The sequence below is a fragment of the Pogona vitticeps genome, chromosome 3 (assembly GCF_051106095.1).
Source record: "Pogona vitticeps strain Pit_001003342236 chromosome 3, PviZW2.1, whole genome shotgun sequence".
Classification (NCBI taxonomy): domain Eukaryota; kingdom Metazoa; phylum Chordata; class Lepidosauria; order Squamata; family Agamidae; genus Pogona; species Pogona vitticeps.
This window is the reverse complement of record NC_135785.1, coordinates 11,633,061-11,648,396: the sequence shown is the minus strand read 5'-3', so window position 1 is coordinate 11,648,396 and position 15,336 is coordinate 11,633,061. Positions and strand designations below refer to the sequence as shown.

Below are 15,336 nucleotides of genomic sequence, written 5' to 3'. Positions count from 1 at the left end.
TTTGTCCAAAACTGATGCAGAGAGCTGGCAAGAGTAATGCATGGCCACTTTGGGCTGTCGGTTTCATTTTATATTAAACAGCTCCAGATGTGGCCATTAAGTGAAGAACTGCTGGATAGCTCAGTGGCTTAGGTATCTGGCTGTGGAACCAGAACTGGTGGTTCGATTCCCCGCTGTGCCTCTTTGACAGGGGCTAGACTGGATGACCCATGGGGTCCGTTCCACCTCTGCAATTCTGAGATTATTATTATGATAACTGTTTAGGTTTTGTTCCAACGCCTGTATTTGCTAAAACATCCACTTGTTCAGTTTTCATTCTGATGTCATCCTGATCCTTGCAGGAAAAATCTAAAACTAGCCACAGGATGGAGCTATTAAGCAACAGTTAAAGATCACCAAAGGGCGAATGTAATAGTGTGCTCAGGTAGCCTGGCAATAGTTAAGGGTGCTGTAGGCTGCCTTTTTACAAAGTTTTTACGGGATCATGCAGATATCAGCATATGAAAGTGTATCTGGGATCTCCTGGCTGGAATCCAGAAAATCCAAACATGCTTGAGAACTATCAGAAATTCAACCCTCGTTTGAGGGAAATAGCTCAAATGACATATCATTGATGATCTCATATATAATCATATGTGTATATGTTTCACGGCACATGGGTACAGTGTCAGGATCTGCAACGTCTGAGATGAAGAATCGTCCACATGCATGATTTTGTCATTTTCCAAATGTCCGTTTCATTCCTTAATCTGCTACTACAATGTCTATAGTAAACATCAAATACGCTATGCCAGTCCTGTGCCCTATCAAAAATAGGAAGGCAAAGGACAAGGTGGGCATCTCAACATGGTTTTAGGAGAGAAAGTTCTTACACCCTTCTCATTGTGTTTTTAATATTTCATTGCACAGGATATGAACTCTTTGGGTTCATCAGTCACATGGGAACATCTACAATGAGCGGCCATTACGTTTGTCATCTCAAAAAGGAGGGGAGGTGAGTCGGTATCCATCATTGTTTTGTTCATTTTATTTAGCTCACAAGTAGGCCAAAGTTCTTGAGACTGGCATTTCAGTCCAGTTTCTGTAGAAATGATGAATAGGACTGGTGTCCAAGTTAGCAGGGTTTTTAAAAGATTGGCCTTTAAGAGCCAAGCATTGTTTTTAAATGCCTAGGAGCTAACACTCTTCTCCAGTGAGTTCCCCACCCGTTGCCGTATCCTTGAAGCTCATGACAGTGTGTGGAAAGAAAGCACCTGAACATCCCAGGAGCATGACCTCTGATTGTGAAATGCAGCCTCTGCCAGTGGATCACTGGTCCCACTGCTTTAGGAGCGGACGTCTCTAAAATTTCAGCAGGTTAAGGAGATAACATGATACCACCAAGGCTAATAGTCCTGGCAGACAGGAGGATGTTGAGCAATATTAGAATTCGAACCAGGGATCAAGGTAGGATCACACTTGGTGGGTACTTTGTAGAACTGGGTGCTGAGTTCAACTTTCGCTGTCTCTCTCTCTTCCTCTCCCTTTCTTTTCAGATGGGTAATCTACAACGACCTTAAAGTTTGTGCCTCAGAACGACCACCCAGGGAGCTGGGATATATTTACTTTTATCGCAGGATACCAAGTTAGGCCTCAGTTGTGTCCCTTGGCCTTAAGAAGCCATAAGCCTTTTTATTTTGCCAAAAATAAATAAATACATGCAAATAAAAATACATGTAAAAGCTGATTGAAACAAGTAAAAGCCTTTGGACTATAAAACCACAACAAAAAAGAAAAAAGAAGAAAGAAGATAAAACATTTGGATACTATTTATAGTTTAAATCAGGATCAATCATTTCATCATCATGCCTTCTTAAACATTAGCAGATACATTTCTGTTAGGTCATAGCTCATTGTAAGATTTTAATATTTCTACACATTTTGCAGAGACCTTAAGACTGTTCCAGTCACCTGGAGAGTTTGAAACACCCTTCTGGAGAACATGAGGCTGTTCCCAGTCTCTGGGGGGGACAAAAAGAAAAAAGTTCTTACCTCACAGCTGAGTTCCGACTCTTGAGATTGTCCTGAAACTGATGATGGTAGCCAGACACTGCCTTTGACCGGGATGTTTGCCTCTATCCTGTTTGAATGTCATCATACGTTCAGCAAAGAGTCTGTTGTCTGGCACTGAAAATTACTTAGCTATGAGCTCTGTATCTCCACCGTTAGGAGGAAAAAAAATGGAATAGATCTACGTATTTAAGAGTGTGACAACCCTGAATGTTTTGCAGATTTCAGTGCTTGAAATTAAGGTTAATTACTGAAGCAAAAAGAGCTTGCAGTGTTGCCAAATAGAAAATCTGGAAGTTCTTTCTTTTTCAATTGGTGCTTTTACTAGGCTTGGAAACATATCTCAGATGCCTCTGCCTTGGTCCAGCAAATGCTGGTGGTTTTGAGGGTCCTCTCTAAGAAAGTGCTCTTTTCCATCGTTTTTAGTGGATCGGTTTGCACATGCGGATGTGTGCCTCTCTGCTCCACCTGTCAGGAAATAAATGCTTTCATGTGCAAGAGAGCTGCATGAGCGTACAACTTAATGGGAGGTTGCAGTAGTGTGCTTGCTTCATCACCCCCACCCCTTAGCCACGGATTGCAACTAAGGGTTGAAAGACACCGCACAGATACGTTTGGGCAGACATTTCCCTCTTGCTTCATGAGGTTTGCAAGTACTCATCTAGTGACTAGTCTTTATCGTGCCTTCTTCCCCTGCCCCACCAGCCACAGGAACACGGCGCACTTCTTGGCCCACAGACAGTTGCAGTGTGTCGAGGGACGGTCACATGACGAAAACCTTGTTCATGTGGTGGGAATCCCTCACCAGACAAAAGCCATAATAGCCATCACCTACGCCCTGCACTGACATCATGTCTCTCTGGCTTTTAGTTTCCTACTGGTTTTACACTCAAGAATGCCTTATAATTTAAAGTAATTTAAAATTGGAAGCTGTGGTTCTCTGAGCAAAATCCTGTCTCTTTCTCTCCTTCTGTGTCTCTTCTCTCATTCATAGAATCATAGAATAATGGAGTTGGAAGGGGCTTATGAGGCCATCAAGCCCCTGCTCAGTGCGGGAATCCAAATCAAAGCAGATCTCACAGGTGGTTACCTAGTTTTCTCTTGAATATCTCCAGCATTGGAGTGCTCACCACCTCCCGGGGGAATTGGTTCCATTGTTGTACTGCTCTGACAGTTAAGACATTTTTGCTGATATTCAGCCTAAATCTGGCTTCCTGTAGCTTGAGCCCATTATTACATGTCGTGCACTCTGGAATGATCGAGAATAGGTCCTGCCCCTCCTCTGTATGACTATCTCTCAAGTATTTGAAAAGTCCTCTCCGATTTCCCCCCAGTCTTCTTTTCTTAAGGTTAAACATGCCCAGTTCTTTCAGTCTTTCCTCATAGGGTTTTTGTACATGTGTTTGCTCTTTGGACATGTTCACACAGAGAAACGTCCTTGGCAGTGTCCCTCCAAGAGATATTGGTTCTCTGTCTTTGACAGACAAATAGTCTTGCTCTCTGGCAAAGGTTGTGTGATCATTTAAAATTTCTTTCCCGGGTGGGGTTTATTTCCATTGGAGAATTGTGGAAATCCTTTTATATGATTTCACCGTAAAAAAATATTTGTGATGACTTAGTAATTTATGAAGGAGTCAAATGTCTGATGTTCCCACAACACTGTTCCTAAAAGGAACTCCCATCTCTCCTTAGAATTTTCCCTCCCCATTTCTTTGCAGATGCTTAATGGCCCTGAAAGGATTTTAATTTTGGTTGGAGTTCATTGGGTTAGTTCATTTGATTGCTAGGACATTTACAGTGGTTAAAAAAGTGAAGCCATAACTGACTGGATGCAATACACTCAGCTGCTGCCTTGGAAGGGAGCAAACCAAGCTACATAAAGTGGAGAGTCATCATTCTGTAAAACAGCACGTTCCTTTGGCCAGAAAGTAACAGCTCATTATATAGAGCCTATATGGAAAGATCTGAGTTTTAGCTATTCATACTTGGAGCCAGTATCTGTTGAGGGACACACACTGTGTCTTAAGGCCATGTTACCTGTACATCAGATTACTTTCAAGAGATAAATTGCCAGACAAGGCAGAAAGAGGCATTCCAGTACAATAATTCTATCTGTGGTGAATCCAAGGCTTGTCTCTTAGGGCCTGTTCTTCCCCTCTTCATCCCTGTCTTGCTTTCTTTATTAGAATTCTGGTTTGTGTTGCAGCAGAAAGTCTTAGTCCAGCTTTAATGACAACTTCACAGCTGTTATGAACGTAAAATTACCAGCTGGTCTGCTTCTTTGTGTGTGTGTGTGAGTGAGTGTGTGTGTGTGTGTGTGTGTGTGTGTGTGAGAGAGAGAGAGAGAGAGAGAGAGAGAGAGAGAGAGAGAGGCTGCTTATCTGTCTAGACATTCATCTCATTCCAGTGTTTTCTGCATCAGGCTCCTGCTGAATTTAGTTTTATTTTCTTGTGCTTTCTTTACTTTACTTTCTTTAAATAAGATCTCATGGCTGAGAAAAGTGGCCAAGTGGCCCTTTTCTGCCTTGTGATGTCAAGGGCTAGTTCAAAGCAGGTGAGCGCTGCTGGGCTTTCTGTGGCAGATGGAGACAGTGGGAATTTTGCAAACGAAGGTAAGATGTTCATATCTAAAATAGTGTGTCTGTGTATATGTGTTAGGGGTGGTGATGATATACATGTTATAAAACTCAGCATCCAAATTAAAAGAGCCATCTTAGTGGCAATGAAGTAGTGCTTAATATGTTGCATAACTCTCATCTAAGAGGCACAGTTCACTCCTGCAATTTCTTGATTCCTCACAGGGCATCATCATACCGCTGTTTGTAGGCATATGTAGCTCTGTATTATAAGAGGAGTTGTGTGTCTCTGCATTCTAAGAGGAGTTTTGGAGCTTACTGTGATAAGGAAAAGCAAAGTGGGGAGAATGAACTGAAAATAATTATCAGGATGCTTTTTCAGGTGTATTTCCTCCAAATGCCCATTTCTATAGGCAACCATACTTGGCAATATCCACCCTGCTGAAAATGAGCACTTAATCCATAGCCCCTTCCATTGTCACTTCCATCCTGGAGGATGAGGAGTCTGAATAGGGGAGCCTCTGCTATCTGTGGGGTGTTTCCTGTAAATTGGACTCTGGGAAAATTAGGGTTGCAATTCTTAAAGAGGAGAACCCTTACAGACAGCAGAGACTCAATGTTGAGACTCAGTGCCCATCACTGGTTTGGGACAGTAAAACTGGAAATGGGAGTGGATAGGGTGAGGGCAGTTTCCCGGCATGTGGGGCAAGTTTCCTTCTAAGGCGCTTGCCACTCTTCCTCTGCGCAGCTTTCCTCATAATCTGGGCAGCGATAGTTTTCAGCCCCTTTGGTTCTTACCGCAATGGACCCCCGTGTGCCTGTAGGGGCAAAGTTGTGTGCGCAGCCCAGCAGGGCTGAAAATTAGAGGGTACATTGATGTGAGGGTGAGTATTCCCTGAGGTGAACACCTCAACAAAGCTTGCTATCATCTTCATACTCCCTATGCTGTTTACAGTGGATGGGTTTACGTGTCTTGTTCAAGTCTGAAATCTCAGGACAGACATAATCTGCCCAAGGTATCTTCTGAGCGAGCTCTGTTGAAACGAAATGGGGTTTATACAAATGTACAACCATGCCGGTAGAATTCCCCATTCATTTGAACAGAGCTTTAACCAAAACTATTTGGGTAGAGTATGACGTCATGTTAAGACAGAGGTGATGCATCCAAGCCTTGTGGTCCGAATGGCGAGGCGGGGCTGAGGTCTCATTTGATCCATATAGAGGACGAAGGCAAGACTTCCCCTAAAGTACCGCCTCCCTCCCCTCCCCTGGCACTGCGGGTGCAACAGCTCTAGAATGGGAGATACTTTTCCATAGGGACAGTGGAGGACAGGGAGAGTGGAGGCCCTTGCCCTCACACACTGATGAAATTGTAGCCACAGAGCTTCTGCCAGAACCATTGCAGAATGTTTTTTTACCTCTAGAAATGCAAAGATGACGGTGTATGTGCGCATGTGGTCTATTTTGGCCTTAAGATCCTTGCTCATGTGAGATCAGCTTGTCTTCTTCCCTGTAGCCTATTGCTCTTGGGCTTTTTTCCCTCTTGCCCATTATGACCATTAATTTGGTTTTTGTAAAGCTTTATATTCATGTTGGATTGACTGTTTTGAAATGGGTGGGAGCAGATATGAACTTAAAGGATGTACAGTGGGGTCTTGACTTTGAGAACTTAATCCGTATTGGAAGGCGGTTCTCAAGTCAAAAAGTCTGTAGGTCAAGTCTCCATTGACCTACAGTGCATTGAAAACCGGTTAATCCCGTAACAGGCCGTTTTTGTTCCATTTTGGTTTTTTTCTGGTCTGTAAGTCAATTCTCAGTCTGCAAGTCAAACCTAAATTTTGCGGCCAGAGAAGTCTGTAACTCAAAAAGTCTGTAAGTCAAGCCGTCTGTAAGTCAAGGGTCCACTGTATGTTGTGGCAAATTCAGTCCTCCATCGATTTCACACACCTGCTTTAAAAAATCCATTCAAAAGGAAGAGGAATCTGCCCCTGATGGGTGCCAAGCACTGAAGCCTAATAATGTCCACTTTGTGGATAAATGTTGACTATCATATTTATTTCCCTGTTTAGAGTATCATTGAAATGACTATTACTTGTGTTTCGTAGTTTACAATAGGGTTGAGACAATCCCACAGAACAGACCTCACAGAGGGCCACCTGCGGCAACACCGTTTTTCCTCTTTAAAAAGGCTTTCTGGGGGCACAAGGGGAAATTGCTCTTGGTATTTTGGCCCTCAGGGCCCTTGTTGCCCCTAAAGAGTACAGAAGGGCCTTCATGCTGCCGCAAGGGCTACGTTGCCCACCTCTGGTTTAGAAGACACTTCTCCCTTGCCTTGCACAGGTTTGAGCAGCATGGGTTGGTTATACATTGATTTTTTTAAACAAAGAAACATTTACATACAGTGGTGCCTCGCTTAACGATTGCCCCACATTACGATGAAATCGCTGTATGATCTTTTTCCGATTGCAAAACGATGGTCTAAATGGGTTAACGCTTAACGGCGATTTTCCTGGAATGGATTATCATTGTTAAGCGAGGCACCACTGTACATACACAAGTATTCAAATAAATGTTCAATACATAGTATGTCCCTGGCCACCTAGAACTAGGGGCAGGAGCTCAACACCAAAGGCGCTGATGCACCCCCAAACACAACATCTCTAATTCAGCCTAAGTGACATTTAGGTCTTTCAAAAACAACAGTTTGTTAGGATGGTTTGCATATATGCTACTGAACAAAAGAAGATAAACAGTAGCACTTCAGTAGTGCCTGTGTAGAAAAATGTCCCAGTCAGTTATATTCAGGGACTGGTGTACAATGAAAATAAAGCCCTCTTTGATTCTGTTTTCTCTTAGGCTTGAAAATTGCTGAAACATTTTACAAAAAGTTATTTTACAATATGAACAAAGGAAAACACCCCAGGGCTATTAAAAAATATTTCTGTTCTTATCTCAGTGATTGATGTCCAAGAATTTGCATGATGTGAATGACAGAGATTCAAAGAGAACATTTTAATTGGACATTAGAGCTTGTCTCTCCAGTTTATTCATTGCACAGAATTTTACTTGCCAGTAATATAAAGTGACACATTTCGTCCCAGTTAAAAGTGGTTTATTCCACTTAAGGAATTAATGCATACTCAACACATCTTGTGAAGCAGAGTACACATGCATGTGCATAACTCAATTATGAACATCTCTTTTGGAGGACAGCCTTGTGCGAAAATCTCATTCCTTTTATATTACAGGGGAAAAAAGTCCAGGGATAACCTGGTCCACATTGAATGCACTGATGAATTTACTGCTTGGGATACCCATTTCTGCAGTTGATAGGGGGCAGATGCAGGTGGTTTAAAGGCCTCGGCCCACAAGAGTGGGCACAGAAGAAGTCACACTTAACAAAGCAGCTAATATTATTACAGGTGCCATTTTGAGTGGCAATACAACAGTGGTGGTTGAAAGGTGCTGCACTGGTGCTGGGAAGGAGTGCTTGTGACTCTGGAAGGGAAAGATTTTAAAAATCTGAACTGGCCTGTCTTGTACAGCAAATACATTAGGCGGCAACTGCAGTTATTTCAAAATGGATCTCCAGCAGTTGCCTTTAATTTTCCCGCCCTGCAGCAGTTTTGCTGTTTTTTTAATGACTTCTGAGGCATTCAATGACTATGCAGAATTCTGGTCGAACTGTATGTGCCTTTTAATTTCATGCCCCAATTTTCTCCTCCCTGCTCCTCAGAACTTATCACAACAATATACAGGCCCTTTCACAGTTGACAACTGTATCCTGGAAGTGCTTGTAATTTCAGTGAGTTTTGCACTGTTCAAAATAGTTTGTTTGAAGCACTGTTTCATGTTTTGGAGAGGATTTCCCTGCCACGAGAAGGGTAATGAACAAGATACCATTGCAATTGTTTTAATTAAAATCAAAAAACAAAAAAAATCTTTGCATCTTTTGATTCTTTTTGTATGTGTGTGATGTTTTGAAGTGATTTAATACAGCTGCTCCTTCATCAAGGTGGATATTGCTTAAAGGAAGGAAGGAATAAATGAACAAGTTTCTCCTGATTTTTAAAAAGAATTTTAAAAAAATACTGTGGGTACAACCGTGGGCATTTCTCTAGCAGAAATAAAACAATTGGCAATTGACTTGAAGCCACAAACAAAAATTTATTTTAAAACATATTTGAAAATTGCAGTTTTATATAAATACAGGAGAATAAATATAATTTAACAAGTGGAAAAAGAATCAAAGGAAGGCATGCTTCCATTACCGTACAAAAATACATTTACCGGGGTGCTCTGCAATTTATTAGCTTTATAAATTAAATACATTAATACCCATACAGTTCCAGGTTAAAAGCGCAAATTATATGAGAGAGTGGAGCACGAAAATGTCACCTTGAAGCTTCAGTAAACTATAGAACCATTTTTATTTTACTATTTTTATGCAGCAAATAATGCAGTAATATACAAAGGCAACATTTTTTGTTTGTTTGGAGACTTAAGTTTATTCTGCTCCCACTTGTACTCTGGGGTTCCAAGCTTACTTTGTATTCGGGAACGTCAGACTCTTAGTTCACTGAGGTCAATATTATACTCCCATCTTGCCTGGAAGTGCTCCGCTAAACCTTGCGTTTGGGCAACAATCTTATGATCGACCCAGTGTGAGGTTTTAATGATATTTTTATTGGACCACTAGAGGTATCTCCAGAAGGCAAATCTTCAGGTCAATCAGGGCTGCCCACGGCAGAGTTTGAGGTGGTGGAAGTGACAGAAATTTTAAAAACAATGCCAGCTAGCCACTGAAGCCACTGGATCTGAAGCTAAATTAAAGTTCCAAGATGGACTGCACGGTCCTGGGGAGGCTCTCTGAGTTGGGAATCGGTGGCATGGCGCTAGCCTGGCTCCGTTCCTTCTTGGAGAAGCACCCCCAGAGAGTTCAGCTTGGGGAGAGTGTTTTGGCCCCATGGAGCCTCACTTGTGGGGTCCCACAGGGGTTGATTATCTCCCCAGTGCTGTTTAATATCTATATGAGGCCGCTGGGAGGGTTCATCAGGGGGTGTGGGGCATCATGTCATCAATATGCCGATGACACCCAGCTCTACATCTCCTTTTCACCAACTGCAGGTGATGCCGTCCTGCCCCTTCAGCGCTGCCTGGAGGCTGTACTGCAATGGATGCAGGAGAACGGGCTGAGGCTGAACCCGGACAAGACGGAAGTTCTGAGGGTGGATGGCCCCATGGCTGGTGGCTTGGGTGACTCATGTTTGGGGGGGTGACCCTGGCCGTGAAGAGTGGGGTCTGCAGCTTGGGCATATACTTGGACCCGACGCTCACCATGGAAATGCAGGTGGCGTCGGTTGGCCGTACCACCTTTTTCCACCTTTGGCGGATTGCCCGGCTGCGGCCCTATTTAGACACGGGGGCACTCACCACTTTGGTGCACGCGCTCGTAATCTCAAGATTAGACCATTGTAACGCGCTCTACGTGGGGTTGCCTTTGAGGCTGATGCGGAAATTTCAGGTGGTGCAGAATGCGGCGGCCAGACTCCTTACTGGAGTGAGAAAATACCAACACATTTCTCCAACTCTGGCCGCACTGCATTGGCTGCCCATTCGTTTCCGCGTCGACTTCAAAGTTTTAATGCTTACTTATAAGGCCCTAAACGGTTTAGGACCTCGATATTTGGCGGAACACCTGCTCCCACCAAGGTCTACCCGGATCACTCGTGCGAGCCAGGAGGTAAGGCTGAGGAGCCTGATGCCGAGAGAGGCCCAGAAGGAGAAAACACAAAAACGGGCCTTCTCGGGGGTGATTCCTCGCCTGTGGAATAACCTCCCTCCAGAGATCCGCGCGGCCCCTACGCTGGAAATCTTTAAAACCCAATTAAAAACATGGTTATACACGAGGTGTGATGGTATTAGGTTTCACCTCAGGAGGTATGAAATCACTATCTACAGACAAAGAGGAGCTAGTTATTCAGGGCGCTCTCCCTTGTCTGTGTCAAAGTTCAGGGCAAATAATGACCATCCCTCTCTCGGAAGAGCTAGAAATTAATTTTAGATAGCATCATCTGCTACTAAATTATGAGTATTGCTTAGTTATTGGAGACCCATGGAGTCTTCAGTGTGGTACAGATCTTGAGTGGTGCTAAAATCCTTTGTATCTCCCACTCTCCATGTAAGCTCTGCAATGCCCAGTTTGATGTAGTCTGCTAAGGACTCAAAAGTTTGGTAAAAATTTTATTAGCTGTATCAGTGGCCCAATAAAGAAAGCTATTACCCAACCCAGATTTTGGATTTTGCACAGAGGCCACGCTATTGTGTTGCCTCCAACGCCCACACGTCAATTGGCATTGTTTTGCATTACATTAGTCACACTTTCTCAAATGCCTGATTAAATTGGCCAAACACATTGTAAAGAAAAGGCCGCACATAGCATCACACAAAATAAGAGTTCTGCCATCTTATCTCTTTCAGTATATGAGTTAAAAGAAAGTTGGACTGAGTATCATTTTACATGCAAAATGACTAATAAAATGAATCACAGTGGTTGGCGTTCACAAACTAGTTATGTCCTGGGAGCTGTACATTCAGTTTCTTAAAGGATAAGGAGTATAATCAACACCATGGTTGTCTTCTATTTAGTCAGAAAAGATCTGAACTCCCTCCCTGCATAAACATCCAAAAACTTGCAAGAATAGAACTAGAGCCAAACAATGAAATGCGATAATGTTCTCTTTGATCTGGGTTGGGTGGAGGATGGGCAACGATGTGACCATTTTGAAAAACTCGGGTGACCTGCAAACTGCGGGAAAAAGAACCGTTTGCAGAGAGAAAGATCGACTTATTGGTTTCCACTCTGGCAAAAGAGTCAAGAGTATGAGAATGGAGCATGGAAATTAGTGAGACCTGCAAAACAGTGTTCCGTGAGAAGCATTCTGGTTCATGATTTCAGCTACCGATTGTTCCACACACACCCCTAACTCTTAACAAGCCATTGTTGGTGCCCAAAAAACATGTGTTTCTTTGGGCTGTTCTTGCTCTCAACCCTTTTTTCTTCCTGTAATTATTTTTGGGGGATCCTTGTGAACATTGAGGGCCCCTCAAGTTTGCTGATACACAAAGTTGTGTGTGGCTCCATGAGTCAGATTCAGTGATACGTTCACTGTTACTGTATATAGGACTTAATAAGATTATGAGCCTTTGGGGTAGGCAATTATTTTCTCAACCTTCTACTGTCTCCCCAACCCCTCAATTTTGATACAGTGATTGTAAGAATCGCTTCTGCATAAGAAAACTGCACTTTTTGTCAGCATGCCACAAATGTGTTTGCCCTCACACAGCTGGATACGTAACTAGGATTCTGGCCTAAGTGTTTACAGGATTGGTGCCTAGAAAATACAAGCAAACACCAAGGCATTAAATGAAGTCCCCAAACCTAGGGCAAGATAAGCAATTTCAAATCTTGCAGAAGCAACACAAGATTGGGTTTAAAACTATATATGCTCTTCATTTCATCTAAATATCTTATCATTGATATATAAAATATATATATTTATAAACATTTCTCCTAAATTTACAATTGATAAAGAGCACAGCTATTGTAAAAAGCTGCTAACTTAAAATGGCAATTAGTAGACCAGTCATGATGCACATAGAAAGTTATGCAAAAAGGGGCAGAGAAAGCATATTGAGGCTGAGGTCTTTCAAATGCCAAAGATTCGTATCTGAAGAGTCAGGACTTGGAACAGATTCACCCATGCCTGCACATCATTCAGCTGCTAAATCAAGGAAAAGTTTTCTGCACATATCTCAAGCTCTAGATATTAAACCAGAAGAGGTTGGGCTAAACCTATGGAGAGCAAAAGCAACACACCTTGCTGAATGGATGAGTGCCAAAGAGTGTCTCCTACTAGGAAAAATATTTTGCCTGGAACTTCTGGAAGTCACTTAATAGACTTTGAAGCAAGGTAGAAAGATTGAAGAGCACTTCAGCAAAACGAGGCTACTTGCATACAGGACAAATGTTATGTGAATGTGGAGAAAATGAACGTAGCATTTATGTGCATGCAATTTATGCCTTACCACATGTACTAAGGAAGATCTAGTAAATGGCTGAGATAATGCTATTGAAGGAACCCTCTTCTGATCTTAAAAAAAGCCTATACATTTTAATATTTTAAATTTGTTTGAACTTTATCTTTCATATACGTCTATGATTTTAAATAGTGTAGCATTCTGATATGAAGAAAGTCCTTGATTTACAACTGTAGACGTATGTGAACTTCTTTCATTTAGCAGTGGGGGGGGGGAAATGAGACATTTAGAGGGTTGTGTCATCTCAGCACATGTTCCCTTCAGACTTTCCTCAGAGGTGTGTGCCTCAGCAATCAAATTTACCTTCTGACGGCTAATCACAAAACAAAGCACAGAACCAATGCCAGACTGAGGTGATCTACTAGAACACATACTACAACAAGCAGGTGGCTTTCACCTCTTGAAGAAAACCATTTCTAAATAAGTGCAACGCATACAGCCTAGTTCACTCCACAGGTCTCTCTAAGGTTTATAGATTCTTCAAACAGAGAAATCTTTCTCTCTTTTTTTGATGCTGCAAGGATGAATGTGAACACGTAAGCCTCTGAACTATTTTTTAAATTTTTCTCCCACAACAGAAAAGACTTGGAGGAACAAGGAGGATGCAGAAACAGAGGGTCCTTAATACCCATTTAACCGAATTATACAAGTGTCCATTCACACTGGGGACGTGGGTGGCGCTGCGGGCTAAACCGCAGAAGCCTGTGCTGCAGGGTCAGAAGACCAAGCAGTCGTAAGATCGAATCCACGGGACGGAGTGAGCACCCGTCACTTGTCCCAGCTCCCGCCAACCTAGCGGTTCGAAAGCATGCAAATGCAAGTAGATAAATAGGGACCACCTCGGTGGGAAGGTCACAGCGTTCCGTGTCTAAGTCACACTGGCCATGTGACCACGGAAGATTGTCTTCGGACAAAACGCTGGCTCTATGGCTTGGAAATGGGGATGAGCACCGCCCCCTAGAGTCGAACACGACTGGACAAAAATTGTCAAGGGGAACCTTTACCTTTACCTTACCATTCACAGTGTCTTCCATACATACACATATTAAAGTGTGCATCTGCCATATGTAACATTTGATGGCTGTGCGCACACACACACACACACCAAACAACCCAGATCCTTTTGGTTTGTACCTACCGCTCCTAATGAAGGTCACTCCATGCTTTTCTGAAAATGCCTTTTGGGGGCAAACAGAATTCCACCTCTGTATAATTCTCAATTTTTGCATTGCCATATTGGCGCCAGAAAAAAGAAATCCACATCTGTGCAACTCTCGAGGTTGGGCTAGCCATCATGATTCTCTCATCTCTCAGGGAATATCCTGGGATGGTTGTCAGTTCCGTAAAAGGAGCAGAGACCTTATTGCTGTCAAAAACATGCACACACCACAATCCTTTAGAACAAGTGATAAGAGTTAAACCAGTTTACTGTGTCACTGCGATGCAAGTTAGCCTTATTTTCTGCTTTGCAGAGCTGAACCGATGCAATTGAATTCTCTGCCGTATTCTGGGAGAACCTCTTCGTTTACATACCATATTGTTTCCTCTGCCTCTACTTGCAGAGACAGTTTTGAACCCGCGTGGTCTATTATCTCCATGATGTACTATGGTGTCTGTGTGTGATAAACGGGCCCTTCAATTCATGCAAGCTCTAACAATCTCATGCAGTCCTCCCACACAAACTGCTCGTCCTTTACCTATTGCACATTTGGAAATGAAAACTGTTTCATGGGAGTGTTAGAATGAACAGGAAGCATATTTAAAGGGAAAAGGAAGCTTTAAAATGGGAAAACTCCGGGATTATGGAATCTGCTTTGTTTTTCACTACACATTAGAGACCTACCAACTGGAGTCAGGTGCAAAATTGTAGCTGGATAATGAGGGGATCAAAGGGCAAGAAGTATTTTCTTTCTGTACCCAGCAAGGGATATGACCTGCATATGTAAGTACCAATGTGCATCATTCAGATCAGAGATTCTAATCCAAAATTCCAAAACTGTATAAAAACCTGGTCAAGGAGAGCCAGTGAATTATATAAAAGTATTCTAAATTTAATTAAATTGAATTAAATTAACAATTAATTAAAAGTGAAGAACATTTAGACTAAGATATCAGCAATTAGCACAGGGGAGGACATGACAAATAAATGAGTTCTAGGACAAATCAATCCTTAATTCTCACAAGGAGCTAAAATGACTAAACTGATGCCATTGTACTTTGAGCATATCATGCGAAGACAAGACTTGCTGGGAAAAACAATTATGCTAGGAAAAGCAGAAGACAAGAGGAAAATGAAACATAAGACAGATTGATTCAATGCAGGAAGCTATGGCCTTTATTTGGCAAGATCTGAGCAGGGCCGTTAACCTTTCTGGAGCTCATGAATTCATAAGTACACCATTAGGTAAGAAATGGATGGACGGCATGTAACAACAGATATGGAAGAGTTTTAGTTTTTTAACCGAACAATTTCTTGCTAATCTTCAAGTAAACCTTGCTGATTCAATGCAAATCTTAAGATCTGCTTTTTCTACCCACAGCTCCTCTGAATGAGGCGAGCAGACAGTGCAAGCGAAACTGTGCAACAGCTTTCAAACAAAATTGCACAATA

At 42.4% G+C, this 15,336-nt stretch overlaps 1 protein-coding gene across 3 annotated transcripts in view; it reads left to right on the top strand.

The window, feature by feature from the left end:
* USP13 (ubiquitin specific peptidase 13) overlaps positions 1–2,551 on the top strand; it is an 86,719-nt gene extending 84,168 nt beyond the window's left edge. For all 3 annotated transcript variants that reach the window (XM_072996232.2, XM_072996231.2, XM_072996230.2), the window contains 2 exons: positions 910–994; positions 1,536–2,551. In XM_072996232.2, coding sequence (XP_072852333.2) covers positions 910–994; positions 1,536–1,629 — 179 coding nt within the window. In that variant the 3' untranslated portion in view covers positions 1,630–2,551. The remainder of the gene's footprint in view (positions 1–909; positions 995–1,535) is intronic.
* The last annotated feature ends 12,785 nt before the right edge of the window (positions 2,552–15,336 follow it).